The sequence below is a fragment of the Coregonus clupeaformis genome, unplaced genomic scaffold (genome assembly GCF_020615455.1).
Source record: "Coregonus clupeaformis isolate EN_2021a unplaced genomic scaffold, ASM2061545v1 scaf1379, whole genome shotgun sequence".
Classification (NCBI taxonomy): domain Eukaryota; kingdom Metazoa; phylum Chordata; class Actinopteri; order Salmoniformes; family Salmonidae; genus Coregonus; species Coregonus clupeaformis.
This window is the reverse complement of record NW_025534833.1, coordinates 104148-131147: the sequence shown is the minus strand read 5'-3', so window position 1 is coordinate 131147 and position 27000 is coordinate 104148. Positions and strand designations below refer to the sequence as shown.

At 44.7% G+C, this 27000-nt stretch overlaps 1 protein-coding gene across 1 annotated transcript in view; it reads left to right on the top strand.

The window, feature by feature from the left end:
* The window catches only part of LOC121534017 ((E3-independent) E2 ubiquitin-conjugating enzyme UBE2O), a 46548-nt gene that overhangs the window by 669 nt on the left and 18879 nt on the right, over positions 1–27000 (top strand). Inside the window, exons 2-11 of the mRNA XM_045218116.1 lie at positions 17984–18043; positions 18426–18536; positions 20388–20485; positions 20583–20646; positions 21206–21349; positions 21534–21643; positions 23387–23537; positions 23706–23811; positions 24117–24453; positions 26441–26595. Coding sequence (XP_045074051.1) covers positions 17984–18043; positions 18426–18536; positions 20388–20485; positions 20583–20646; positions 21206–21349; positions 21534–21643; positions 23387–23537; positions 23706–23811; positions 24117–24453; positions 26441–26595 — 1336 coding nt within the window. The remainder of the gene's footprint in view (positions 1–17983; positions 18044–18425; positions 18537–20387; positions 20486–20582; positions 20647–21205; positions 21350–21533; positions 21644–23386; positions 23538–23705; positions 23812–24116; positions 24454–26440; positions 26596–27000) is intronic.

The window sequence follows — 27000 nt, the reverse complement described above, 5'->3', positions numbered from 1 at the left end:
GCTTGTGTAGTTGTTTGTTACGGTTAACGTTACCTAGCTTCAGCATATTGCACACATTTCTTGAAATGTGCAGTACAACTGGGTGTGACTTAGCAGGCTTAGCTAACTAGCTGGCTAGCTAGTTTTTTAAATTATTGCAAGCTGGTTTAACGACTAGCTAACTTGCTAGTTTAATCGGCACACAGTCATTTATTTGTGTAGAGCTAACATTAAACACTAACCAGTTTAACTAACTGGTAGGATGGCTAGGCTAACTTCATAGCTAATTAAACGCACATTGCTGTCCAATTAGCTAGCTAGTTTGCAGCTCAGGTTTTAAATAAATGAGTCAATGATTGACAACTGTTGTAGGAGAGGGAACACTTGCTCAACAATGAGGAACGACTTTAACTGAATCATGTAAGGTGGTCTGTAGCTGATCTGTATCTGACACTGACAGCTCAAGCTAGCCATGACACAACGAGATGAGATGGCTAAGATTATATCACCGATAGAACAATGAGCCAGATGTTTTAACCGGATCTATAAATCCGAGGCATATGGTTGGCGTTTCCACTCACCACCAAATATTGGGATTAGTGGAAGCCCAGTGGGAGGAGATGGAGCTAGATGGATTTTGGCCGACATTCTGCTAATTTCTCTCATCGATTAAACATATTTGATGACATCAATACAGTTTTCTGTTACCAAAACTAGAATCTTTACGAACAGAGTGGGTTGTTCAGGAGTGCAAGGGCGAATTGAGCTATTGCACACGCGCATTCACAGAGTAGGCCTTCCCTAACAGAAATATGCAAATACATGCTAGAAGCGTCAATAGGATCTCGCTAGCTCGTGCTAGGCTCTGCCCACCTCCTAGCTTGTTCTGCCCACTATGATTCATTTCCTCCAATTGGAAACTAAAAGGCTGTGGTCTTACTTGGGTTAGTTATAAAACATATTTGATTCTATGCTATAGCGAGCTATCCAATGCCATCCCTCCACTGCACGAGGAGTCAGTAACAGTTTAATCAAAGATACTGATGCTGTAATGTTTGTTTGCATTGGCCAAAGGCAGTTTTAAAGTGGATAACAGCCTGCATACGTTTTATTTTTTATTAACAATAATACATCTGATACAAAGGTATAAATGTTATTTGCCTATGAATTAGTTTTGCATTAGCTACCTAACCTAGTCGGAAGCAGGTTGAGACTATGGCCTAGTATAGTCATTATCAAATCAGGTAGCCATAAAACTATGGCCCACAAAATGTACACTGTGTCTTATGCATGAACCTATGCCATCACAAAAATATCAAGGTAAATAGGCCTTGGGTCCAATCGATTCACAATATTCATTCAAAAGAAAGATTGCCCAAAGCAGAGTATCCAAGCGCTCAAAGCCCATGCACAAAAGCATTGTAGAGTTAAGTGACAAAGGCAGTATCATTACAAACCAAATAGAGAGCTATTGTCGTGTTGACATAATGGGATTCAGTACTGCAGTAACAGGGAGCTCACTCCAGGGCCTTATGGAAAAGGGGCACACTGAGGGAGAGGAGCTGGGATGGGCTGGGCCTAGAAGATGCTCACGGTGAACAGTGCAGGCAGGCCGTGCTGCTTTGTCCTCTGGGGTAAATGTGTAAAGTTCTAGCCATGGAGTCAGGGTCTGGAGGTCAGGACAAAGGTCGAGTCATGTGTCTGTGGGGATAACAATGGGTCAGGGATGTTTACCTACACACACAAGGGTGACTCGGCTCTGTGTGACTAAATGCCAGTCATGTTTTAGGCCTTAAACATTGCCCTCCCTGTGTGTGTGTGTGTGTCATCCTTATTAGTTGTGTGTTTGTCCAGCCTGATCTGTGTGTTTATTCTTCCTCCATGTGTGTGTGCATCTGTTTGTCTGTCCGTTAGGGCTGGGAATTGCCAGGGACGATACGATATTATCACGTTACTTAGGTGCCCATACTATATGGATTGCGATTCTCACGGTTCTGAATGTATTGCAATTCGATACTCAGATTTTATTACGATTCGTTGTTCCAAACATATTGCTCACTATATGTCTACTGCAGAGGGACAAGAGCGCCGTGAGAACTAGTTTTGATCAGTCATGGAAATAAAAGTGCTGAAAACAAATTGGCCCCCTATTTAAAAAGGAGATGGAGAACAAGCTATGAAGGAAAATGACTGGAGTTTTAGTGCTATATTGTCAAAACAATATGATATATCGTCATAATATCCCGATATGTGACTGTATCGATTTGTTTTTACCCATCTTACTGTCAGTGTGCGTCCTCTGTCCACTTGCTGCTCAGATGGTGTTTCGTCAGTCACATATTCTCTTGAGCAACTCAAAGATCCACATCTGTAATTCATGACCAGGCCACTTCCTGCAGTATGCAAAAATATAATATTTCCAAGAAAGTCTGTCCTTAGATTGACTGCTTTTCTTTCTCACCTTCCTCTGCTTTATACCCATTTTCACACTCTTCCAGGGACACTGGAATAGGGGGATACATCAATGTGTACGAAAAATCATTACCTCAACCCTAGTTTTGCATAGCCATGCATCCAAATCACGTTGTTGTCACACCAACCTTTGGCGGTCTGAAAAATTGGCTAGAATGGTCTGCAACATTTTTAGTGGATGTTACATTTCAAGAACCTCGCCCCACGTGCTAGTGGAAGGGGTGCTGCGTTATGTTAGTCACTGTTTTCTGACCGGATAGGACACATTTTGCAGAGTTGTTGCGTATGCGCCATTCAGGTCTCCCGAATGGCGCAGTGGTCTAAGGCACTGCATCGCAGTGCTAGCTGTGCCACTAGAGATCCTGGTTCGAATCCAGGCTCTGTCGTGGCCGGCCGCGACCGGGAGACCCATGGGGCGGCGCACAATTGGCCCAGCGTCGCGTCCAGGGTAGGGGAGGGAATGGCCGGCAGGGATGTAGCTCAGTTGGTAGAGCATGGTGTTTGCAACGCCAGGGTTGTGGGTTTGATTCCCACGGGGGACCAGTATGTAAAAAATAATGTATGCACTCACAAACTGTAAGTCGCTCTGGATAAGAGCGTCTGCTAATGACGTAAATGTATGCTATTTTGTAACATTGCAGAAAATTTAAGAAACCTAGAGGAAAAACTGAATTCTGTTTTGCCAGAAGTGTGCTCTATACACAAAATCGAGTAATTGAAGGCTATACAACTCTTCTGCTTGAGCACTACAAAAAACAAAGGTGTTCGTTATGACGTGTCTACCTACAGGCTATGGTAAAAGTTGAGTGTATCAAGTGTGGCCGACGGTCTCCGATTGATTGAAATTGAAAGTCACCACAAACACGGCTACATCAACGTATTTTGATGGGGTTTTGAATCAGCTATTTCCCGACCATCGTCATGCACTGTTGCTCCTATGGCACAAACCAATTTAGTGGGCACATTTTGAGCTCCGCCCAAGCAAGGGATTGGGTTCACGTGTTGCGAAGCGTCACTGGTTTCCACCCCTTTGTAGCTACTTTCTGCCATTGACTTCACCAGGCTTTCCTATTAGGGAAGCCTGGTTCTCGACGAGGCTACCTGAATACCTGATCTACCAGCCTCCCCCCCCCACAGTTATTATTCGCCTCCCAGCGTACTTGGAGAAAGTGTAATAGAAAAAGAAGCGTCCCGTGGGGCGCACCGCTTGCGTTTCCGCACTGTCACCTCGGTAGTTATTTATCTTCAGATGGAACCATATTACTCTTTATCCGCGTTCCCCTGTGGAAACGTATTTAGAGGGACGCCGCCGCCTCAACAATGGCAGACTGACTCTATATTTCATCTGCACTGTAATAAGCTACCCTGCGTCTACCCAATGAAATCTTAATTACATCTCCAAAGGGAGAGTATCGTATGATTGGTCTCAGATCTTCCACCGGAGTGGCGCTGTTTCAATCACACCCCAGAACCCCATTATCGAAGCAGGTCAAGAACATGCTTTCTGCCTCTGACACAGTGAAAGATATGGGGGATATGTGTAAGGCTTGGCACATTGCATTGAGCCTCAGTCGCTGTCTTTTCTAAGAGATGATAATGGGTGTGAGTAATCATATAATCTAGGGCAAGGACCACCGCCTCTATCTCTGTGACGTCTTTGTTTGAGCTATAGTCATCTCTCCATCCAACTTGATTGGAAAGGAAGGTGCTTTGTTTTGCTTTGCTAGTTCTCTCAGAGGTGGACTACTACCCAATGTTTGAACCTTGCCTTCTTCAAGACTTATGAGCGAAATGGTTTTAATGAGGCTCAGTTGAATAGAATGTGTAGCTACCCCTTTTAAACCTGATTGGATAGGAAGGGGCTTTGCACTCTCACGAAGTTGGCCTACAGTCATATTATAAAATGCACAAAGAACCCCATGTTTCAGCCTTGCTGTCTTCATCAAGACTGACGTGTGAAAATACGTTAATATTGCGCTCGGTTAAATGGATTAACCACTAACTGGAGCTGCCCCATGAATAGCAATTACATCGCTAGCCTAGCAAGGACGCTAGGACTGAAAATAGTGCGTCTCTTGACTACTAAGGACATTGTTTCTCAATGAGGCTAAGGAGCCTATTGAAGGTCTTTGACAGGGTCCATGCTGTGGAAGCCTGTGGCTGCCTACAATTCAGTACAGCGACAGTGGACACACAGCGGCATTGCTAGAACACTAGCTGACTCAGCCCTGTTGCTGCAGTACACTGTCTAGCACTCCCAATCGTCCTATGATAGGCTATCCAACTGCAGCAGGTAGCTGACAGTGGAACGCGGGGCGTGGTACTGCGATGGGGCGATGGGTTCCCTCCCACCCTCTTATCCCTTATTCAATGCTGGGCTCGGAGACTGAGCTGTCAGACAGAGGGGGACTGAGGTGACCGTGACGCCCCAGGCCAGGGGCCCCTCCCTGCGGGGGACGGCGTTGGCCCTGGGGGTGGAGGAGGAGTGGAGTGTGGCTTGATACTGGTAATGACGGTGGGTGCAGCCGGGGCCAGGGCCGACTGCTGCCGTCCCTACCGCAGAGAGAGAGGGGGATGAAGAGAAAGCGGAGGAGAGAGATGGAGACAGTAAGGGGAGAAAGAGGAGGATGAAGGTAGATGGAAAGAGAACAACAGGATGATAGAGGGGTAATGAGAGGGGGCATGATGGAGAGATACAGGGAGTGGAGGGAAAGCAGAGGAATAGAAGGGCTAGATCTGGGCAGATGGCTGCTATGCTAATGAAGAGCTTTTTGTCCTTAAGTGATAAGGGCCCCCCCTTCTGTCCCTCCGGTTCTTTTTTCCTCTTTGTATTTTATTTTTTATTTTACCGTGTCTATTTTTAGTCATTTCTTGTTGCATGCAGTTGCAGTTATAGGCTGAATAGGCCTATATCCCTTTTACATACGGACTTGGGAGTATTTGGTCCCCTGTTGTTGCTCTGAAGGTAGTGCGGTACTTTCAGGGTGCAGTTTTAAAGGTATTGCTAAGGCTAATCTATGCTAGGCTAAAACGCTGAGTATCAGCATTGACCAGTATTGGTCTTTATTTGTTTGCAAAGGGCTGACTCTGGTTTATCCGGGGTAATGAGCGAGCATTCAGTCAGATAACTGCCTGTGTTGGGCACTGGATTGTAAATAATGGTTTGATATACATTCGGTGTCACCACACGACCAGCTGATAAGGCTGAAGAGGTAGGCTTTTCAGAGGCTCGTAAGCAGCAGCACAGCAACGATTAGATGAAGAAGGTTCATGCTTTGCATTTCTGACCTCGTCTCTCCTGCTCTGTCCCCTCTGGAGAACATGATGTCATACATAAGCCTTGGTCCTATTTGTCACCTTGGTCACCTTTTTTCCCAGTCACTCCACATGTGCTGATAACAGTAGCTAGCTAGCCTTCTCCAATCTCATTGAGACAGCAACCATCTTGTCATTATTAGGTTATTAATTATCTAGCCAACTCATTAGCATGCTGTTTGAATAATTGCCATTAGCGGTTAGCCATTCCCTACTGAGGAGCCTTAAGCTATCACAAATTAGGGTATCTGTATTTAGACTTCAGATGATCTAATTGACTTACAGTTAAGACTAAATTGCTGACACCACCTTGATGCAGCGCCATTCTCCTCACATGTTAATTGACATGTCGAGTTTGTTTCAACGCAATTAGCATTAGCATCACAGTCATTAGCCACATTAGCAAACTGAGGGTCTTTGCTACTATGTCACTTTTTCATTACTAGCCTCTTTGCTTCTTAGCAACCTGGTTCTAGTCCTGCAGTGCTCAGAGAATAGACTAAACTGCTGGTCCTGTGGTTGACTATTAATGAAGTAAACTGGGACACACTGCCACTGCCAAGTAGCCTCAGTGTTCGAGGGGAGGTGCTTGAGTAATGTTGAGCAGGTGCCAGGGCCTTAGCTTAGAGAGTGTAGACCAACACACACTGCTGGTCAGCCAAAGGCCTTAGGGTCCAGCTCTACACACACACACACACACACCGTCACACGTTCACAAGCAGCCAGAACAAGGGATCATCAGCATAGGGAGAGAAAGTGACAAAGGAGGTCTGGAAGGTGAAGAGGCGTTACAGCAGGTGGAGGAGAGGTGAGAGTAGAGAAGGAGAGAAGCAGCTAAGTCATCTTGGATCCATCCTTCCCTATAGCCAAGGGCTTGAGAGAATAGCCTCGGTAACTCACTACAAAGATGTGAAACGGTAAGCTGTAAACCTTGCCCCTTGTCTCCCGTCCTCCCTCCTCCTATCTCTCTCGTCCCCTCCTCCCTGTCCCTGTGGAGTACTGTGCTGGAGAATGCAGAGCAGTGATGTAATGTGGAAGGGTTGTTGTCAACCACACCCCTCCTTAGATTATGTATCTGATGCTCGCTCTCTCTCGGCCTTGCTCGCTCTTTCTCTCGGCCTTGCTCGCTCTTTCTCTCGGCCTTGCTCGCTCCATCTCTCGGCCTTGCTCGCTCTTTCTCTCTGCCTTGCTCGCTCTCTCTCTGCCTCGCTCGCTCTCTCTTGCTCGCTCTCTCTGCCTCTCTGTGTGTGGTGGATGTGTCCACTGGGGACTTGAGAAGAAAGGCCGGCTGGCTGCAGCCTCTCTCCCTCTGCAGTATTGACCCCTCACAGTGGGGGAGACAGGCTTGTTCTGTGTCTGGTTCTCTTTCTCTCTGTTGTTTTTTCCCCCTCCCTCTGCTTTGCTCTGAACTTCCCTCTCTCTCCACCCCTCATCTCTCTGTCTGTCTCCCCTTATCTGTCTGACTGTCTCCCCTTATCTGTCTGTCTCCCTCTGTCCTCTTGCCCTGCCACTATTTTCACTCTCTCAATCAGTAATTCTCGCTCTGTCGCTGCTGACCCATCCTCAGCTCCCATCAGTTGTTTCAGAAGTATATAGTGGTTTTATACCAGACTGTTAGTTCTATTAACGGCACCTGGTTCTCCTCTCCCCCAGGAGAACGGGAGTAAAGGCCTAGAACATTACTACATAGCCCCTCTAATGAAGCTGTGTGGTCCCACTGTCTGGATCAATGGACCTCCAGCTCTGCCAGACATGGCTAGTCTAAAGGAGATGGAGTAGGGAAATGTAGGGGTGTTTGTGTGTGTGTGTAGAATCTTTTTGTGTCTGTGTCGTACATGGCCCTGGTGTGTGTGAGAGACCCAGAGGGAGAGTGAATCTAGTATGATAAATATTTAATCTTTATCATCTTAGGTATGACCATGCTGTATGTGAATGGAGAACAGGCGTGGCCCAAGGCTGCAGTCTCTCCTCTCTCGCACTCCTTTTCCTCCATCCTTCCTCCTGCACCCCACCTGGAGAGAGTGACTCGTGTTAATGAGCCCAGGAAGAGCAAAACCAATACTGTTGTTCTAGGGATGTGCATCTTTCGCTTTCAAGAACATTTGATATGTATCTAGGTACATGGGCTCCGATATGATACAGGAACGATACGTTTTATTTTGAAATTATTCGGTGCGGTTCGTTTAATACGATTCGATGCACTAACATTTGCTGCATGAATCACATCCATTTTCCATTCTGAATTCAAATGTGCTGCTGATGGAGCTGTCTGAGCTGGGCCTGTCTGAGCTGGGCCTGTCTGAGCTGGGCCTGTCTGAGCTGGGCCTGTCTGAGCTGGGCCTGTCTGAGCTGGGCCTGTCTGAGCTGGGCCTGTCTGAGCTGGGCCTGTCTGAGCTTGAGCTGTCTGAGCGGACTTCTCGCTCTCTCTCTTGCTCTCTCTCTCGCTCTCTGTGTGAATTATGTGTATGTAGGCACCTGAGCTGTGCCATGAGGGAAACTGGGTATCTACCACCCCACACTTTTAATCTGAAATTACCATCACCCACTAAAGAATTTCTAATTTTTGCAGATTCAGTGTTTGAGCTAGTAATATATCAATATTTATCTTTAAAAATGTGCTATGACATAGCCATTGTGTGTGTAGAGAATGCAGAGCACACATACAGTGCATTCAGGAAGTATTCAGACCCTTTCCCTTTTTCCACATTTTGTTATGTTACAGCCTTATTCTAAAATTGATTCAATTTTTTTTTCTCATCAATCTACACACACTACCCCATAATGATGAAGCCAAAACAGGTTTTTAAGAAATGTTTGCTCGTTTATAAAAAATAAACAGAAATACCTTATTTACATATGCTACCAGTCAAACGTTTGGACACACCTACTAATTCAAGGGTTTTTCTTTATTTTTAAACTATTTTTTTACATTGTAGAATAATAGTGAAGACATCTCAACTCTTAAATAACACATATGGAATCATGTAGCAACCAATTTTTTTTTGGAACAAATCAAAACATATTTTATATTTGAGATTCTTCAAATAGCCACCCTTTGCCTTGATGACAGCTGGTTTTGGCTTAGTGGGACTATCATTTGTTTTTCAACAGGACAATGACCCAACACACCTCCAGGCTGTGTAAGGGCTATTTTACCAAGAAGGAGTGTGATGGAGTGCTGCATCAGATGACCTGGCCTCCACAATCCCCCGACCTCAACCCAATTGAGATGGATTGGGATGAGTTGGACTGCAGAGTGAAGGAGGAAAAGCAGCCAACAAGTGCTCAGCATATGTGGGAACTCCTTCAAGACTGTTGGGAAAGCATTCCAGGTGAATCTGGTTGAGAGAATGCCAAGCGTGTGCAAATCTGTCATCAAGGCAAAGGATGGCTATTTGAAGAACCTCAAATATAAAATATATTTTAATTTGTTTTACACTTCTTTGGTTACTACATGATTCCATATGTGTTATTTCATAGTTTCGATGTCTTCACTATTATTATACAATGTAGAAAATAGTAAAAAAAAAGAATGAGTAGGTGTGTCCAAACTTTTGACTGGTACTGTAGATATTCAGACCCTTTGCTATGAGACTTGAAATTGAGCTCAGGTGCATCCTGTTTCCATTGATCATCCTTGAGCTGTTTCTACAATTTGATTGGAGTCCACCTGTTGTAAATTCAATTGATTGGACATGATTTGGAAAGGCACACACCTGTCTATATAAAGTCCCACAGTTGACAGTGCATGTCAGAGCAAAAACCAAGCCATGAGGTCAACGGAATTGTCCGTAGAGCGCCGAGACAGGATTGTCTCAAGGCACAGATCTGGGGAAGGGTACCAAAACATTACTGCAGCATTGAAGGTCCCCAAGAACACAGTGGCCTCCATCATTCTTCAATGGAAAAAGTTTGGAAACCCCAATTGCTCAGTTTGGCTGCACAGCTAAACTGAGCAATTGGGGGAGAAGGGTCTTGGTCAGAGAGGTTACCAAGAACCCGATGGTCACTCTGACAGAGCTCCAGAGTTCCTCTGTGGAGATGGTTGTCCGTCTGGAAGTTTCTCCCATCTCTGCAGCACTCCACCAATCATGCCTTTATGGTATAGTGGCCAGACGGAAGCCACTCCTCAGTAAAAGGCAAATGATAGCCCGCTTGGAGTTTGCCAAAAGGCACTTTAAAGAACTCTCAGACCATGAGAAACAAGATTCTCTGGTCTGACGAAAACAAGATTGAACTCTTCTCTTTGTCCTGAATGCCAAGCATCACATCTGGAGGAAACCTGGCACCATCCCTATGGTGACAGCATCATACTGTGGGGATGTTTTTCAGCGGCAGGGACTGGGAGACTAGTCCGGATCGAGGGAAAGATGAAGAAGCAAAGTACAGAGATCCTTGATGAAAACCTGCTCCAGAGCGCTCAGGACCTCAGACCATGACCCTATCACACAGCCAAGACAACGCAGGAGTGGCTTCGGGACAAGTCTCTGAATGTCCTTGAGTGGCCCAGCCAGAACCCGGACTTGAACCTGATCGAACATCTCTGGAGAGACCTGAAACTAGCTGTGCAGCGAAGCTCCCCATCCAACCTGACAGAGCTTGAGAGGATCTGCAGAGAAGAATGGGAGAAACTCACCAAATACAGGTGTGCCAAACTTGTAGCGTCATACCCAAGAAGACTCGAGGCTGTAATCGCAGCCAATGGTGATTCAACAAAGTACTGAGTAAAGGGTCTGAATACTTATGTAAATGTGATATTTCAGTTATTTTTTTTAAAATGTGCAAACTTTTCTGAAAAACAGTTTTTGCTTTGTCATTATGGGTTATTGTGTGTGTAAATAAGGAGGGAGTGAAAAAACATTTTAATCAATTTTAGAATAAGGCTGTAACGTAACAATGTGGAAAAAGTCAAGGGTTCTGAATACTTTCTGAATGCTCTGTATATATACAGTACCAGTCAAAAGTTTGGACACCTACTCATTCAAGGGTTTTTCTTTATTTGAACTATTTTCTACAATGTAGAATAATAGTGAAGACATCAAAACTATGAAATAACACATATGGAATCATGTAGTAACCAAAGAAGTGTTAAACAAATCGAAATATATTTGAGATGCTTCAAAGTAGCCACCCTTTGCCTTGATGACAGCTTTGCACACTTGGCATTCTCTCAACCAGCTTCATGAGGTAGTCACCTGGAATGCATTTCAATTAACAGGTGTGCCTTGTTAAAAGTTAATTTGTGGAATTTCTTTCCTTAACGCGTTTGAGCCAATCAGTTGTGTTGTGGCAAGGTAGGGGTGGTGTATATAGAAGAGAGCCCTATTTGGTAAAAAACCAAGTCCATATTATGGCAAGAACAGCTCAAATAAGCAAAGGGAAATGACAGTCCATGCCCGTTACCCCATTTTGATATATATACAGTGAGGGGAAAAAAGTATTTGATCCCCTGCTGATTTTGTACGTTTGCCCACTGACAAAGACATGATCAGTCTATAATTTTAATGGTAGGTTTATTTGAACAGTGAGAGACAGAATAACAACAAAAAAATCCAGAAAAACGCATGTCAAAAATGTTATAAATTGATTTGCATTTTAATGACGGAAATAAGTATTTGACCCCTCTGCAAAACATGACTTAGTACTTGGTAGCAAAACCCTTGTTGGCAATCACAGAGGTCAGATGTTTCTTGTAGTTGGCCACCAGGTTTGCACACATCTCAGGAGGGATTTTGTCCCACTACTCATTAAGGTTTCGAGGCTGACATTTGGCAACTCGAATCTTCAGCTCCCTCCACAGATTTTCTATGGGATTAAGGTCTGGAGACTGGCTAGGCCACTCCAGGACCTTAATGTGCTTCTTCTTGAGCCACTCCTTTGTTGCCTTGGCCGTGTGTTTTGGGTCATTGTCATGCTGGAATACCCATCTACGACCCATTTTCAATGCCCTGGCTGAGGGAAGGAGGTTCTCACCCAAGATTTGAGTGTCAATGGCCCCGTCCATATGTGCTTTCTTGAGCAGGGGGACATTGCGGGCGCTGCAGGATTTCAGTTCTTCACGGCGTAGTGTGTTACCAATTGTTTTCTTGGAGACTATGGTCCCAGCTGCCTTGAGATCATTGAAAAGATCCTCCCGTGTAGTTCTGGGCTGATTCCTCACCGTTCTCATGATCATTGCAACTCCACGAGGTGAGATCTTGCGTGGAGCCCCAGGCCGAGGGAGATTGACAGTTATTTTGTGTTTCTTCCATTTGCGAATAATCGCACCAACTGTTGTCACCTTCTCACCAAGCTGCTTGGCGATGGTCTTGTAGCCCATTCCAGCCTTGTGTAGGTCTACAATCTTGTCCCTGACATCCTTGGAGAGCTCTTTGGTCTTGGCCATGGTGGAGAGTTTGGAATCTGATTGATTGATTGCTTCTGTGGACAGGTGTCTTTTATACAGGTAACATACTGAGATTAGGAGCACTCCCTTTAAGAGTGTGCTCCTAATCTCAGCTCGTTACCTGTATAAAAGACACCTGGGAGCCAGAAATCTTTCTGATTGAGAGGGGGTCAAATACTTATTTCCCTCATTAAAATGCAAATCAATTTATAACATTTTTGACATGCGTTTTTCAGGATTTTGTTGTTGTTATTCTGTCTCTCACTGTTCAAATAAACCTACCATTAAAATTATAGATTGATCATGTCTTTGTCAGTGGGCAAACGTACAAAATCAGCAGGGGATCAAATACTTTTTTCCCTCACTGTATATTCTTTTCAATTATTAAAACAAAAAAGGTGATGTAATCAACAGGCAATGTTTACTTTTTTTATTTGGGGCTATGGCAGTCAATTACAAATCAGTCTGACGGTATTTCAAACTGAAGGAAGTATGGTGTGAAATAACTGAAATGCATCAAAGGGATTGGAAAGTTCAGAAGATCATCAATCAATCAATTTTATTTTATATAGCCCTTCGTACATCAGCTAATATCTCGAAGTGCTGTACAGAAACCCAGCCTAAAACCCCAAACAGCTAGTAATGCAGGTGTAGAAGCACGGTGGCTAGGAAAAACTCCCTAGAAAGGCCAAAACCTAGGAAGAAACCTAGAGAGGAACCAGGCTATGAGGGGTGGCCAGTCCTCTTCTGGCTGTGCCGGGTGGAGATTATAACAGAACCATACCAAGATGTTCAAAAATGTTCATAAGTGACAAGCATGGTCAAATAATAATCAGGAATAAATCTCAGTTGGCTTTTCATAGCCGATCATTAAGAGTTGAAAACAGCAGGTCTGGGACAGGTAGGGGTTCCATAACCGCAGGCAGAACAGTTGAAACTGGAATAGCAGCAAGGCGCTGGCGGACTGGGGATAGCAAGGAGTCACCACGGCCGGTAGTCCCGACGTATGGTCCTAGGGCTCAGGTCTCTCAGTTGGCTTTTCATAGCCGATCATTAAGAGTTGAAAACAGCAGGTCTGGGACAGGTAGGGGTTTCGTAACCGCAGGCAGAACAGTTGAAACTGGAATAGCAGCAAGGCCAGGCGGACTGGGGACAGCAAGGTGTCAGCATGCCCGGTAGTCCTGACGTATGGTCCTAGGGCTCAGGTTCTCAGAGAGAACGAGAGAATTAGAGAGAGCATACTTAAATTCACACAGGACACTGGATAAGACAGGAGAAGTACTCCAGGTATAACCAACTAACCCCAGCCCCCGACACATAAACTACTGCAGCATAAATACTGGAGGCTGAGACAGGAGCGGTCCGGAGACACTGTGGCCCCATCCGAAGAAACCCCGGACAGGGCCAAACAGGAAGGATATAACCCCACCCACTCTGCCAAAGCACAGCCCCCGCACCACTAGAGGGATATCCTCAACCACCAACTTACAATCCTGAGACAAGGCCGAGTATAGCCCACAGAGGTCTCCACCACAGCACAAACCAAGGGGGGCGCCAACCCAGACAGGAAGATCACGTCAGTAACTCAACCCACTCAAGTGACGCACCCCTCCTAGGGACGGCATGAAAGAGCACCAGCAAGCCAGTGACTCAGCCCCTGTAACAGGGTTAGAGGCAGAGAACCCCAGTGGAGAGAGGGGAACCGGCCCGGCAGAGACAGCAAGGGCTGTTCGTTGCTCCAGAGCCTTTCCGTTCACCTTCACACTCCTGGGCCAGACTACACTCAATCATATGACCTACTGAAGAGATAAGTCTTCAGTAAAGACTTAAAGGTTGAGACCGAGTCTGCGACTCTCACATGGGTAGGCAGACTGTTCCATAAAAATTGAGATCTATAGGAGAAAGCCCTGCCTCCCGCTGTTTGCTTAGAAATTCTAGGGACAATTAGGAGGCCTGCGTCTTGTGACCGTAGCGTACGTATTGGTATGTACGGCAGGACCAACTCGGAAAGATAGGTAGGAGCAAGCCCATGTAACGCTTTATAGGTTAACAGTAAAACCTTGAAATCAGCCCTTGCCTTAACAGGAAGCCAGTGTAGGGAAGCTAGCACTGGAGTAATATGATCAAATTTCTTGGTTCTAGTCAGGATTCTAGCAGCCGTATTTAGCACTAACTGAAGTTTATTTAGTGCTTTATCCGGGTAGCCGGAAAGTAGAGCATTGCAGTAGTCTAACCTAGAAGTAACAAATGCATGGATTAATTTTTCTGCATCATTTTTGGACAGAAAATTTCTGATTTTTGCAATGTTACGTAGATGGAAAAAAGCTGTCCTTGAAACAGTCTTGATATGTTCAATCATCAGGCATTTGTAGGAAGAAAAACAAAACTCTGTCATGACCACATTTAGTGGATATCGGAGGTTACTCACGTAACCGTGGTTCTATGAACCAAGCGGCTAATTATCTCAACCCCTAGTTTAGGAAATGCTGTTCTATCACCAGACAAGAACTCTCCATCCTTGAGATGAGACAAAGGAACAGTTGTACATTTTGATCTGCTTTGTTAGCCTTTAGCCTGACAGCTTAGCTCGCCCTTTCAGAGAGATGTCCCTTTTGTTTGTGTGTTCTAGTAGCCTGTGTGTGTGTGTGTGTGTGTCTGTTTGCTATTGTGTTGGCACTAGTGTGTATGAGAGATACCGCCCCCTCCTCTTTAACAGCACCTTTTACAGAACAGCCTGCTGGTTTCCAGGCTGCCGCTTGACGCTGTGCTGCTGACTAACAGCCATTGTTATTGGACAGTTACTGGTTCCTGAACAAAAGACTCCAATACTGACAGGTGTTTCCACTGAATTCCTGAACACCACTATCGTGTCGACAGGCAATCCTCCAACGTACGAGACACACTAGGGATGTTTTCAGCATTTTCCTCTGGATATTTCTTGCTTTAGGATCGTTGTTCAGACAAGGGGAGAAAGTGTGTATGTTCTCTTTGTGTTAGTAGTTTTACATATGCTACGTACCATTTGTATGCCTAACTGGATTGCATACTGTGTGTTCCATACCTACAGGAGGAGCAGTGATTTGTGCAGGATGCGGCGAGGCACAGATCAGCTCATTGAGCAGTGAACAGACAGGCAACAGATGAGACAGTCAGTGGTGACATCTCTAGGAAATAGGCCTAGCTTCCTTTGGTGGGCCTGGGGAGAGAAAAAATACAAGACTAGAAAAGGAAGAGAGGGAAGATATTCATGCTGTTCTTTTTCGGAGCTCTCGATCACCAGCAGTTGTAAATGAGATGAGCTCAGAGACTGTATACCCTTCCTCTGCTTTCTCCCTCTCATCCTGTCCTCCTCTCCCTCTGACTATTTCTGGGGATGGAACTGCGACTGTGTTACAAGCATCCCATGAATAATGAATGATAACTAGGCTAAATTGGATTGTTTTGATAGCTATAAAATAGTCATTGTAGAATATGCTTCCTGGAAGGTGTGGCATGCCCTATTGTATTCTATTGTAATGTCATATCTTAGTACTTCACATGGTTGTTTCCTTCATATTTGGTTGAGTATGTATTGATTTTAGCCTCATGGTTCCTATGCAGTGAGAAAATTGGTGCATCCGGAGGCTGCCTGACCCCTCTTCTCCATGGCAGAATTAGAATCACTAAACACACACATGGGACTGTGTGTGTGCGTGCTTCAGTGTAGGCCTGTCTGTGTTTGCGTAAGTGTGCATGCATGAGTGTGTCCACCCTCTACACTGGGAGTGGTGTGACGGTTAAGACGGCGTTATGTGTAAAGAGTTTACAAGGGAGCATCGATCCCATCTTGCCCACCTCCTCTCCCCACAATTTACAGGAGTAAGGTTACAGTCCAGACAGCAGAGCCTGAATACATGGGGATAGCTGCAGCTGGCCTAGCCCAATCAGATTGGTGTGTACAAGAGATACAGGATTACAAAAGTAATAGCCAAAATTGGACATTATGGAGATATAAAAGCTAACACACACTCACTCCCTTCCACTTCATAACCACACTTCCTCCCTCCTAATTTTCTCTCCTCTCTTCTTTCTCCTAATCATCTCTCGTCCTGCCTCCCTCCTCTCTCCTCCATAAGTATATTGTAGGTGAAGGCATCCGGCTGGCAGCTGCCAACCATTCCAACTCCAGCCAGAGGAGCAACTTGCCACTACTAGCGCTAGCCAAATTACACTGATTAGTATTATGGAGCATGTTGCCACCCCACCACTAGCCTATGCCTGGCTTACTGAATGACTCTTGCCTTTGAAGAGTGATCTGTCTGTCCCCACACATTTGAGAACAGTACGTGTCATCACTTGGAAAATGGAATAGACAGCAACGAGCTGATTTGACTCTTTTAGTGAGTCTGGTATTGCGTGGGCTCAGCTAATTCTCCTGTGTGTAATTCCCATTTCCCAGTCATGTTTGTCTACTGCATCAACATGGTGGATGATTAAAGATACGCCTAAATTAGAGCTAAGACTGTGAGGAATACAGGCTGTAAAGGTGTTTTGAGTTACTGTATCTTATTGGGAATCGGTTTAAAGGTATTGTCTAGGTTTCAGAAATGTATGGAGTAGAACAGATATAATTGTCTTTCAAGGAGTATGTCCGCTCTAGTCATTGCAATTTTCTGCAACATTCTGAACATTTCACCTCACCAATTGTGTTCACAGGAGAACGGCACTCGGAGGCACAGGCTTTCCCAGTCAGCCCCTGATAAGGCATCTGTGCTCCCCTCCCACCCCTCAGTTATTGAGTTTTGTCTAGAAAGGATACAGCTTTTGTAAATTGACTTTTCGTAGCACGTTTAGGAGAACTTATGCAGCAGGTTAGGAGAATTATAGTAGCAAGTTAGGATAATTAGGTTAAGGTTAGGAAAAGGGTTAGGGTTAGCATCTTTTGATGTCAAATTTGACAAAAGCTGTATCTCATCTAGACATGACCCAGTTACAGCCTTAACCAATCAGTCCCAACCCTATTTATCCTCCTTTCACTCATTGATTACTTCCACCCAGTAAATTCTGCTTTCATTTAGTAATTTCCCTGTATACCAATTCCTTCATTCATCTATCATCCCTTAATCGATCAATCTATCCACCACCCACCAACCTATTATTAGGCTATTGCTGTACCTAGGGCTGCCAGGGTATATAGATCATTTGTAATTAGTAGTGCCTCTCTTGAACTGCCACTCTCCTGCTGCAGTGGTGGAATTTTGGCATTTTATTTTAGTATTTTATTCACTGTGACGTTTTGTAGACTAACAAGGACATCATTCCAACAGTGTTTTCCCAGATCTGTGTGTGTGCCGAGAGTGAGACTGAACTGAACCCTCTGACATCCAAATGTTGATCTTCTACTCGGATACTCTTATCCCCGCTTCCACAGAGATCCCTGAATAAACTCAGTGCACTGTCTATAGACCGCATCATCTCTGTACGACCTTGTGTGTCATTTGGATGAGAGAGACCAGGCAGGGGGAAGTTGCGGTCAAAGTCGAGACTTTCATACCTTGTCCTATATAGTGTTGTGTGATCAGAGGTGTGTACGTACATTATTGTGGTTTGGAAAAGGTTGACTAGTATTTAGCGCAGCCTTACGTCACTGTTGCGTTATCACTATTGGTATCAGGCAGCAGTCATAAGACTGGGTTCAGATGAGATGATTGGGTCGGAAACCGGGACCCAATGGCATCCCAGCTGCCACCAAGATGCTAAATGACCACGACCACTTCAGTTGTCGGTCTTGTCTATGTATTGTATGATGTTCTCATCTCACCCCCTCTCTCTTTTCTCCACCCTCTCTTGCAGCTGAAACTTATAGATCGATCCATCGTTATCCGAGACATTGTGCGGCGGATGAATTCTAACGTAAGCGGAGCTCCCTCTCCTGTCGTATCACTACACTGTGTTAGCTGATGACACCCTACATGGCTGTCGTACCAACACAGGATGACTGTACAAGCTGCAGTGTTTGATGTAGAATGTGCTAACATGCCTTTATCAGAATGCGCTTTCATGCCCTCTTTGTTATAATAGGGACTGATGCAAGCACATTGACATATTGAGTAAACATTTTAGCGTATGTGTAGCTAATGAGAATTTTCAACACCTGTCCCTTGGTGGTATTTCTTGAGTTGACTAGTGATAGAAAACTTAAATTAAAACGCACCGACAGAAATTGGTGCATTGTTTTTAGATAGTGTCAGGGTGATGGTGATATGGTAACCCTTGTCTTGGTTGTGGTTTCCAGGACAACCAATGTGGCATCGTGACCAACATCGACATAGAGTGTGCTGTAAAACTAGTGGGGACCAACTGTGTCTTGTACCCCGTCAACAGTAAAGACCTACATCACATCTGGGTAAGAAAAACCAGAGATACCGTAGTATTCACATGACCACCCTATGTCCACAGAGGAGTTACAAGATGGAAGCATTTCCACATGTGATTTATCAAATTAATTTGTAATTTATTATTTTTGTTACGATTTAAATTTTAATTAACCATTTGCTTACATATACTCATTTAATTAGGCTATTCAATTGTCTTGTCCTTCTCGAGTATCTCCCATAGTAGCCTAGAAGATAGAGACATCATTTACATACATACAGTACCAGTCTGTATGTATGTAAACACACCTACTCATTCAAGGGTTTTTCTTTATTTTTACTATTTTCTACATTGTAGAATAATAGTGAAGACATCCAAACTATGAATAACACATGGAATCATGTAGTAACCAAGAAAGTGTTAAACAAATCAAAATATATTTTATATTTGAGATTCTTCAAATAGCCACCCTTTGCCTTGGTGAGAGCTTTGCACACTCTTGGCATTCTCTCAACCAGCTTCATGAGGTAGTCACCTGGAACGCATTTCAATTAACAGGTGTGCCTTGTTAAAAGTTAATTTGTGGAATTTATTTCCTTAATGTGTTTTAAGCCAATCAGTTGTGTTGTGACAAGGTAGGGGTGGTATATAGAAGATAGCCCTATTTGGGAATAGTGCAAGTCCATATTATGGCAAGAACAGCTCAAATAAGCAAAGAGAAACGACCGTCCATCATTACTGTAAGACATGAAGGTCAGTCAATACGGAAAATGTCAAGAACTTTGAAAGTTTCTTCAAGTGCAGTCGCAAAATCCATCAAGCGCTATGATGAAACTGGCTCTCATGAGGACCGCCACAGGAAAGGAAGACCCAGAGTTACCTCTGCTGCAGAGGATAAGTTCATTCAAGTTACCAGCCTCAGAAATTGCAGCCCAAATAAATGCTTCACAGAGTTCAAGTAACAGACACATCTCAACATCAACTGTTTAGAGGAGACTGTGTGAATCAGGCCTTCATGGTCTAATTGCTGCAAAGAAACCACTACTAAAGGACACCAATAAGAAGAAGAGACTTGCTTGGGCCAAGAAACACAAGCAATGGACATTCGACCGGTGGAAATCTGTCCTTTAGTCTGACAAGTCCAAATTTGAGATTTGTGTGTCTTTGTGAGACGCAGAGTATGTGAACGGATGATCTCCGCATGTGTGGTTCCCACCGTGAAGCATGGAGGTGGCGTGGGGGTGCTTTGCTGGTAACACTGTCAGTGATTTATTTAGAGTTCAAGGCACACTTAACCAGCATGGCTACCACAGTATTCTGCAGCAATACACCATCCCATTTGGTTTGCACTTAGTGGGGACTATCATTTTGTTTTTCAACAGGGCAATGACCCAACACATCATGCTGTGTAAGGGCTATTTGATCAAGAAGGAGAGTGATGGAGTGCTGCATCAGATGACCTGGCCTCCACAATCACCCGACCTCAACCCAATTGAGATGGTTTGGGATGAGTTGGACCGCAGAGTGAAGGAAAAGCAGCCAAGAAGTCCTCAGCATATGTGGGAACTCCTTCAAGACTGTTGGAAAAGCGTTCCTCATGAAGCTGGTTGAGAGAAAGCCAAGAGTGTGCAAAGGGTGGCAACTTTGAAGAATCTCAAATATTAAATATATTTTGATTTGTTTAACAATTTTCTGGTTACTACATGATTCCATATGTGTTATGTCATAGTTTTGATGTCTTCACTATTATTCTACAAAAGAAAAACCCTGGAATGAGTAGGTGTGTCCAAACTTGACTGGTGTGTGTGTGTGTGTATATATATATATATCGCACATCAATGTCTCTGTTACAATCATTTGTTTTATGTGTGTTCCCTGCTAGTCTTTCATGTATGGGGACTACATAGCCTACGACTTCTGGCTGGGGAAGGTGTACGACCTGACCAACCACATCATCCTCAAGTTGTCCAATGGAGCCAGGTACAGAATCTGTCCCAGTATGAGTGTAAATTCAAAACTGTTTAATTTACATCTGTCTGCTTCATGGTTAGCTCAACTTCTCTCTCTACTACTGCAGGTGTTCCATGAATGTGGAGGACGGCGCCAAGCTGTACGACGTCTGTCCACACGTCAGTGACTCGGTAGGTGAAATGCCATGAGCTGCATTTTGTGTGAAAACGTAGCCATCTGCCATCTTCCACTGCGCTTCACTGATCTGATAAGGCTGGCTAGGTGGAAGTAATATGAAATGAAGTTACTGCGCACAGCCTTGAGCTTCCTATTCCTCCTTATGGACCAGAGGTAGTGGTGTAATACTTTGTAACAGGGCTGGGGGTCAATTCCATTTGAGCTGGGTCAATTTAGGAAACCGATTTTTGAAAATTGAGTTTAAATGGATCGACCCTAATCTTGTTTAAGGTAGCAGGTTGCGTGCGTCCAATATTAATCGGAAACTGTTGTGCTTTGACTGGAAATACCTATGTGTTACTCCTGTTCACTTTGGCTGTTATATTTCAGAAACAATACAACCGTATAAATGAACACTGAAGGTTGATAAGTACTAGCTATGTTCTCCTGTCATTTGTTGAAATTACCAATGAGCAGCAGGATATCTTACAGACCTTTTTAGGTTCTCCCTGGACTGGGTTAAGGAAACTGCCTCTGTGTGTTATTAAGATGAATCTCCTCTCTGGTTGTTAGGGTCTGTTCTTCGACGAGGCCTATGGTTTCTACCCAGGCCAGGTGCTGATCGGGCCGGCCAAAGTTTTCTCCAATGTCCAGTGGCTCTCCGGGGTCAAGCCCGTACTCCGCAAGAAGAGCAAATTCAGGGTGGTGGTCGAAGAGGTATGATGGTGGCAATTTGCATATTTTATAGTAGTGCATTATCCAAAGGCTATAACTTGGCCTCTGAGTTTTTCCTGGGTTTTACTGACCACATAACCTTACCACCTAATTATAGGCTTAGCTACTAAAGTATGTGTGATGTCACTGCTCTAAATGGTTATCTGTGTGTCATGTGAACCCGTAGGTCCAGGTGGCGGAGCTGAAGGTGACGTGGATCACCAAGAGTTACTCCCCCAAGGGCACGGACAGCGTCTACCCCCCTCCGTCCACCATCTCACAGGAGAACCTCTGCAGGTATTGTACTGTACTGCTCCCAGTCTATCTGTTCATTCCAAGGCTCTACGCTGACCGTTTTTACAAGAGCACGTGTGCGTCTAAATTGATAAAGGAATTTAGGAGCATAACGACAAATATTTGAGATATTAAAGCTAGAATCCTTCATTTTTCTAGGCCACTTGTACTCCTAAAATAAAATTCCAGGTCGCACAGCAAAAGATTTAGCCACATATGCGAGTACAATGGTCGCGCTGTAGAGCCCTGCATTCATTGATTCATCCATCCATCCACACTGGAGCATAGAGGATACAGTTTTCTATCATAGATATACAGTGTATGAACAGTATTTCTAGTGATCTGGTCCACATACATTATATACACACCTCACAATCACATCTCTCTTACTCACACTTGCGTGCATGTCTTAATTGGATACTTACATGAACAGGGTGAAGTTGTAATTTCATAACTAGGACCGTAATAATTTTTGCGAGCTGCACTGTAAGCCTATAGTTGGAGCTGGAGAAAGAGCAGCTCTCCTCCGTAAAGTTCCAAACGGTCAGAACCATTAGCTTTTGAGACGTGCGAAATCCTAAGCTGTGCTATATTAACCCCCTAAGGATGATGTCCACTGCCCCGCAAAAATCTAATTAGCATAATAAAAAGCTAGAGATATCTGCATCTCAATCCACCGCATCCGCCTATGTCGCACTTCCGCATCTGCGGTGACAGAGCTAGAGTGGTGTTTGTCAAACCCTGAGTCATCCGAAAATCTGTCTTCTCACAAAATCGTCTGTAGCGTCCGAACGGTTTGCTCTACGACCCCCACAAGCAACTTGGGACCCATCTGAAGTCGGTTCAGCCGATCTGCCAACTTCTGTCTGTAGCGTCCCAACAGTTTGGGCAACAACACTAATATGAGTCCTCTGTGGAAAGGTGAGACTCTCATGAACACGTACATGTCCGTTGTTTTGCTCTAGGACGTCCACAGGCCTCAGAAGACTCATCTAAAGGTCCCCCGGTACCAGTTGAAATAATTAATGGAAGTATATATGGAGACTGTTAGTGCCAGAAATGTGTTTGTATGGGCTAATAGCAGTAAGGCCAAATACAATTTGTAATTTTTTCGGCTTAGACAGGGCTTAGACTATTTAGTGCTAAAAAAGAAGGGGCTAAATAAATACGTTTCCTCATTTTTCATATCTCCGATATAGGGCAGACACTTCTGAACAAACTTTTTTGGGGGGACGATCTGTTGTTCCATGTCTTGAATCTGTTATTCAATGCCTTTGTATGGGCTAATAGAAGTAAGGCCAACATTTTATTTATTTTATTTGAAGGGGTCTTAAAATTCCAAATCAAATCGCAAATGATCCTTGGTATGACCTTCCTAAAACAATTCCATATAGCTTAGTAGTATCCCCGCCCCCCTGGCTTAGACAGGGCTTAGTCTCTTATGGGTTAATCTCATTGGTCATTTCTACAGATAAATATTGACATATTACTAGCTAAAACATATATCTGCGAAAATGATCAGTGGGTGATGGGGATTTCAGATAAAAAGCATATTGAGCCCCGCTCAGAGGCCCAGCTCAGTATCAGATTTTAATTTCGAATGGAAAATGAATGTGTTCATGCAACAAATGTTAGTGCATCTATCAGAGCCCATGTAACTCGATGGAGGGATGCTCATCTCTAACACACACCCATTATTTTACTTCTACTGACACACTCCTCCTAAATGTGTGTGTTTGGATCCAGAGTGAAGCGTCTGGGCTACTACGACCACACCCAGAGGCAGCTGGGGGAGAGGGCCCTGTACGTGTTCCCAGCCAAGGGAGACACCACACACATCACCTGTGAGTGGCCCGACGGGGCCCCCGGACTCCCAGAGGACCCCGTAGCCAGGAAGGTGTGTGAGAGATATATTTTTAAAAAATTGTGCGTGCCTGTCCCCGTTTGTATGTGTGTGAGAAACAATTGGTTACAATATTGCCTCTGTTTGCACAGATACTCCATGTATCCAATTTTTTTCTTTTTCATATTATATCAGTGTCTTATGACAATGTCCTTCCTGCAGTTGAAAAGAATGTTCAAGAAGGAGTTGTTAGGGAAGAAGACCAGTGATAATGCAGAGACACAAGGTGCAAACCAGCACTCCACCGACAAGACGGACAGCCTTGACGGTACATGCTGCTTTTATTTATCTATGTTGGTCATTAGAAATGTTGCCTTGTCATTTTTTGGTAGATATCCTAACTTAAACAGCTGACGAGCTCAAACTCAATAATAATTTATAGCTCAATACAGTCTACTGATAAGTGCCCATCTGATAACTGCACACCTTGTGCAGGGTAGTTCGCCCCACAATTAAAATCTGTTCTTCATGCTTTGCTCAGTCCCAAGTCACTGCATATACAGTACCATTCGTGAATTATACATGTAAAACCAACTCAACGACCATCACCCGTGTCCTCTCCCCCCCACCCAGGTGACCTCAAGCCTGACAACACCCATCCAGACTCCACCACCCTCCCCCGCCCTCACCGCCCCAACCACGCCCTCCAGCCCTCGCCCCTTTGCCCTCCCCCCTCCTCTGACCCATGGCCCGAGCCCGCGGAGCAGGACGCAGACGACGAGGCGGGGGCGGAGGACACGGACGACACCTTGTCGCTGACGTCGTCAGCGAGCAGCACGGCGTCGTCGCAGAGCAGCGGTCTCGGGGGCCTGAACAGGAAGAAGAGCATCCCGCTGTCGATCCGCAACCTGAAGAGGAAGCACAAGAAGAAGAGGACCAAGTTCTCCCGCGAGTTCAAGCCCGGCGACAGGTGAGCCAGTTGTCAATCAAATCAATTTGTGTTCATAGTATGCTATGCGACTACAAATGTAGCAGATACAAATGTATATAAATGGCTACAAATGTAGCAGGCTAGGTCAGAGCCTAGGCCACACTTTAGTCCTCTCCCCTCTTCTACTTTCTGCCTTCTCTCCCTCACGCCCTCCCTTTCTTTTGGAACAGCCGCTATTCCTCCCTCTCTTGCGCCCTCCCTCAATTTTTTCTCTCTCCGTTCAGGAGATGGCCTTTCCCTGGCCATCTCCTTCTCTCTTTGGCATGTGTAAAGGATGATCAATAGCTTGTTGGCAAGAATTCAGCTACCCGCTGGCAAAAATGCTGCATCCTTGAACCCACTGTCACTTTTAATTGTTTTTATTGTCACATTCACCGGATAGGTACAGTGAAAAGTGTTGTTTTACAGGGTCAGCCAAAGTAGTACGGCACCCCTGGAGAAAATTGGGGTGAAGTGCCTTGCTCAAGGGCACATCGTGCCTCTCCCAGCTTCTCATGCCTCCCAGCCTTGTACAGATACACAATCACATCATTATCCTCCGTCTTAGGCCAGAGACAGAAGCATCAGAAATGGCACCCTATTCCCTATGTAGTGCACTACTTTTGTCACTTCCATTTGGGACACACAGAGACGGTCACCTTACACCCACTCCCCAGCCAAACGGACCAGTGTTCATCGATCTAACATCTTGTCTCCCAGAAAGTGTCCTCTCCTCCTTACGAACCTTCTGATGGCTTGTTACTAACTACGGGGATCGATTTCAGGTTGATTTCTCGGAGCAGATGTACACTAATGACCCTGGGTGTTAGTAGGCTGTGTGGATGCTGCCAGTGACGGTGTGACCTGGCCTTGTCTTAAAATCTTGAACCAGTCTAGCACCAATCCAGTACTAGTACCACTCTATGGCCAATATAGTACTAGGCCTAGTAGTACCAATCCAGTACTTGTCCTAGAACTAATCTGAATCTAGTACCAATTCAATATTAGTACCAGTAACAATCCACAGGTTATACTAGCATAAATCTAGTATTATTGGTGTGATGTGAAAATGAATAAGCTCGCTACCGCACTCGCTCTCCTTGTGGTCCTTTAAAATCACGCCGGTACCCACAATTAGGCCCAGCTATGCACCAGTAGTTTGACGTTTCCAAATAGGTTGACGTTTGGGTCGATGTAACCTTTTCTCAAGACATTGCAGAATTCAAGAACTTTAATTTCTACCAGGCGCCATTCAGAAGCGGCAGGTTTACCAAGGCTGCACATGTGAAATGGCACCCTATTTCCTATATAGTGCACTACTTTTGAACAGAGCCTTGGTTAAAAGTAGTGTATTATTTAGAAAATAGGATGCCATTTCAGACGCAGCCCAAGGCTGCAGATCTGGTGGTTAAATATAGCTGGCAGCTGATAAATCATGTATCATGTGCTTAGGTGTGCCCAGATAACATCCAGGTCCTCTAATTGAAGGAGACAGATGGAGCGAGAGAGAGGGGGAAAGTGTGATGGAGAGGGGGAAAGAGCAAGGGAGATGGATTGAGTTGCAGGGGGAGAGAGCGAGAGGAAGACTGATGGGGGGAATAAGACTGCAAGGGAGAGGTAGTGACAAAGGCAGAGCGAGGGGAACGTGGCTGAGTTCTAGTGGGGGATTGAAATGAGGTAGAGGAGAGATTGATAAAAAAATAAAAAAAAGACGGATATTATGGATGGAGAGAGACAGTGACAGGATGCAATGCAGAGGAGATCAAGCTCGTCACCGCTCACCCTGCGAGATCTTTGGTTCACACTGCTGCTGCGCAAATGGCTGCGTCAGTTTAACATTCCATTCTGTAACTTGTAGGTATTTTCCACTCTTAACCAAAACAACTTACTGTAATAGTGAGGCTCTGTCAGTGAAGACACAACTTCCAGTATTAGTTAGTAAGTCACTAGTTCTAATATCTGCCATCTCCCTGTTTTTTACCGTCAGGGTGGCGGTAGAGGTGGTGTCCACCAAGACCTCGGCCGACGTCCTCTGGAAGGACGGTCGTATGGAGACCCTCATCCGCTCCAACGACCTCATCCCCATCCAGCACCTGGACAACCACGAGTTCTGCCCCGGAGACTTTGTTGTCGACAAACGACGTAAGTAGCTAGCACACTTCCCCTCGTATTCAGGCCTTATATACAGTGGGGGAAAAAAGTATTTAGTCAGCCACCAATTGTGCAAGTTCTCCCACTTAAAAAGATGAGAGAGGCCTGTAATTTTCATCATAGGTACACGTCAACTATGACAGACAAATTGAGAAAACAAAATCCAGAAAATCCCATTGTAGGATTTTTTATGAATTTATTTGCAAATTATGGTGGAAAATAAGTATTTGGTCACCTACAAACAAGCAAGATTTCTGGCTCTCACAGACCTGTAACTTCTTCTTTAAGAGGCTCCTCTGTCCTCCACTCGTTACCTGTATTAATGGCACCTGTTTGAACTTGTTATCAGTATAAAAGACACCTGTCCACAACCTCAAACAGTCACACTCCAAACTA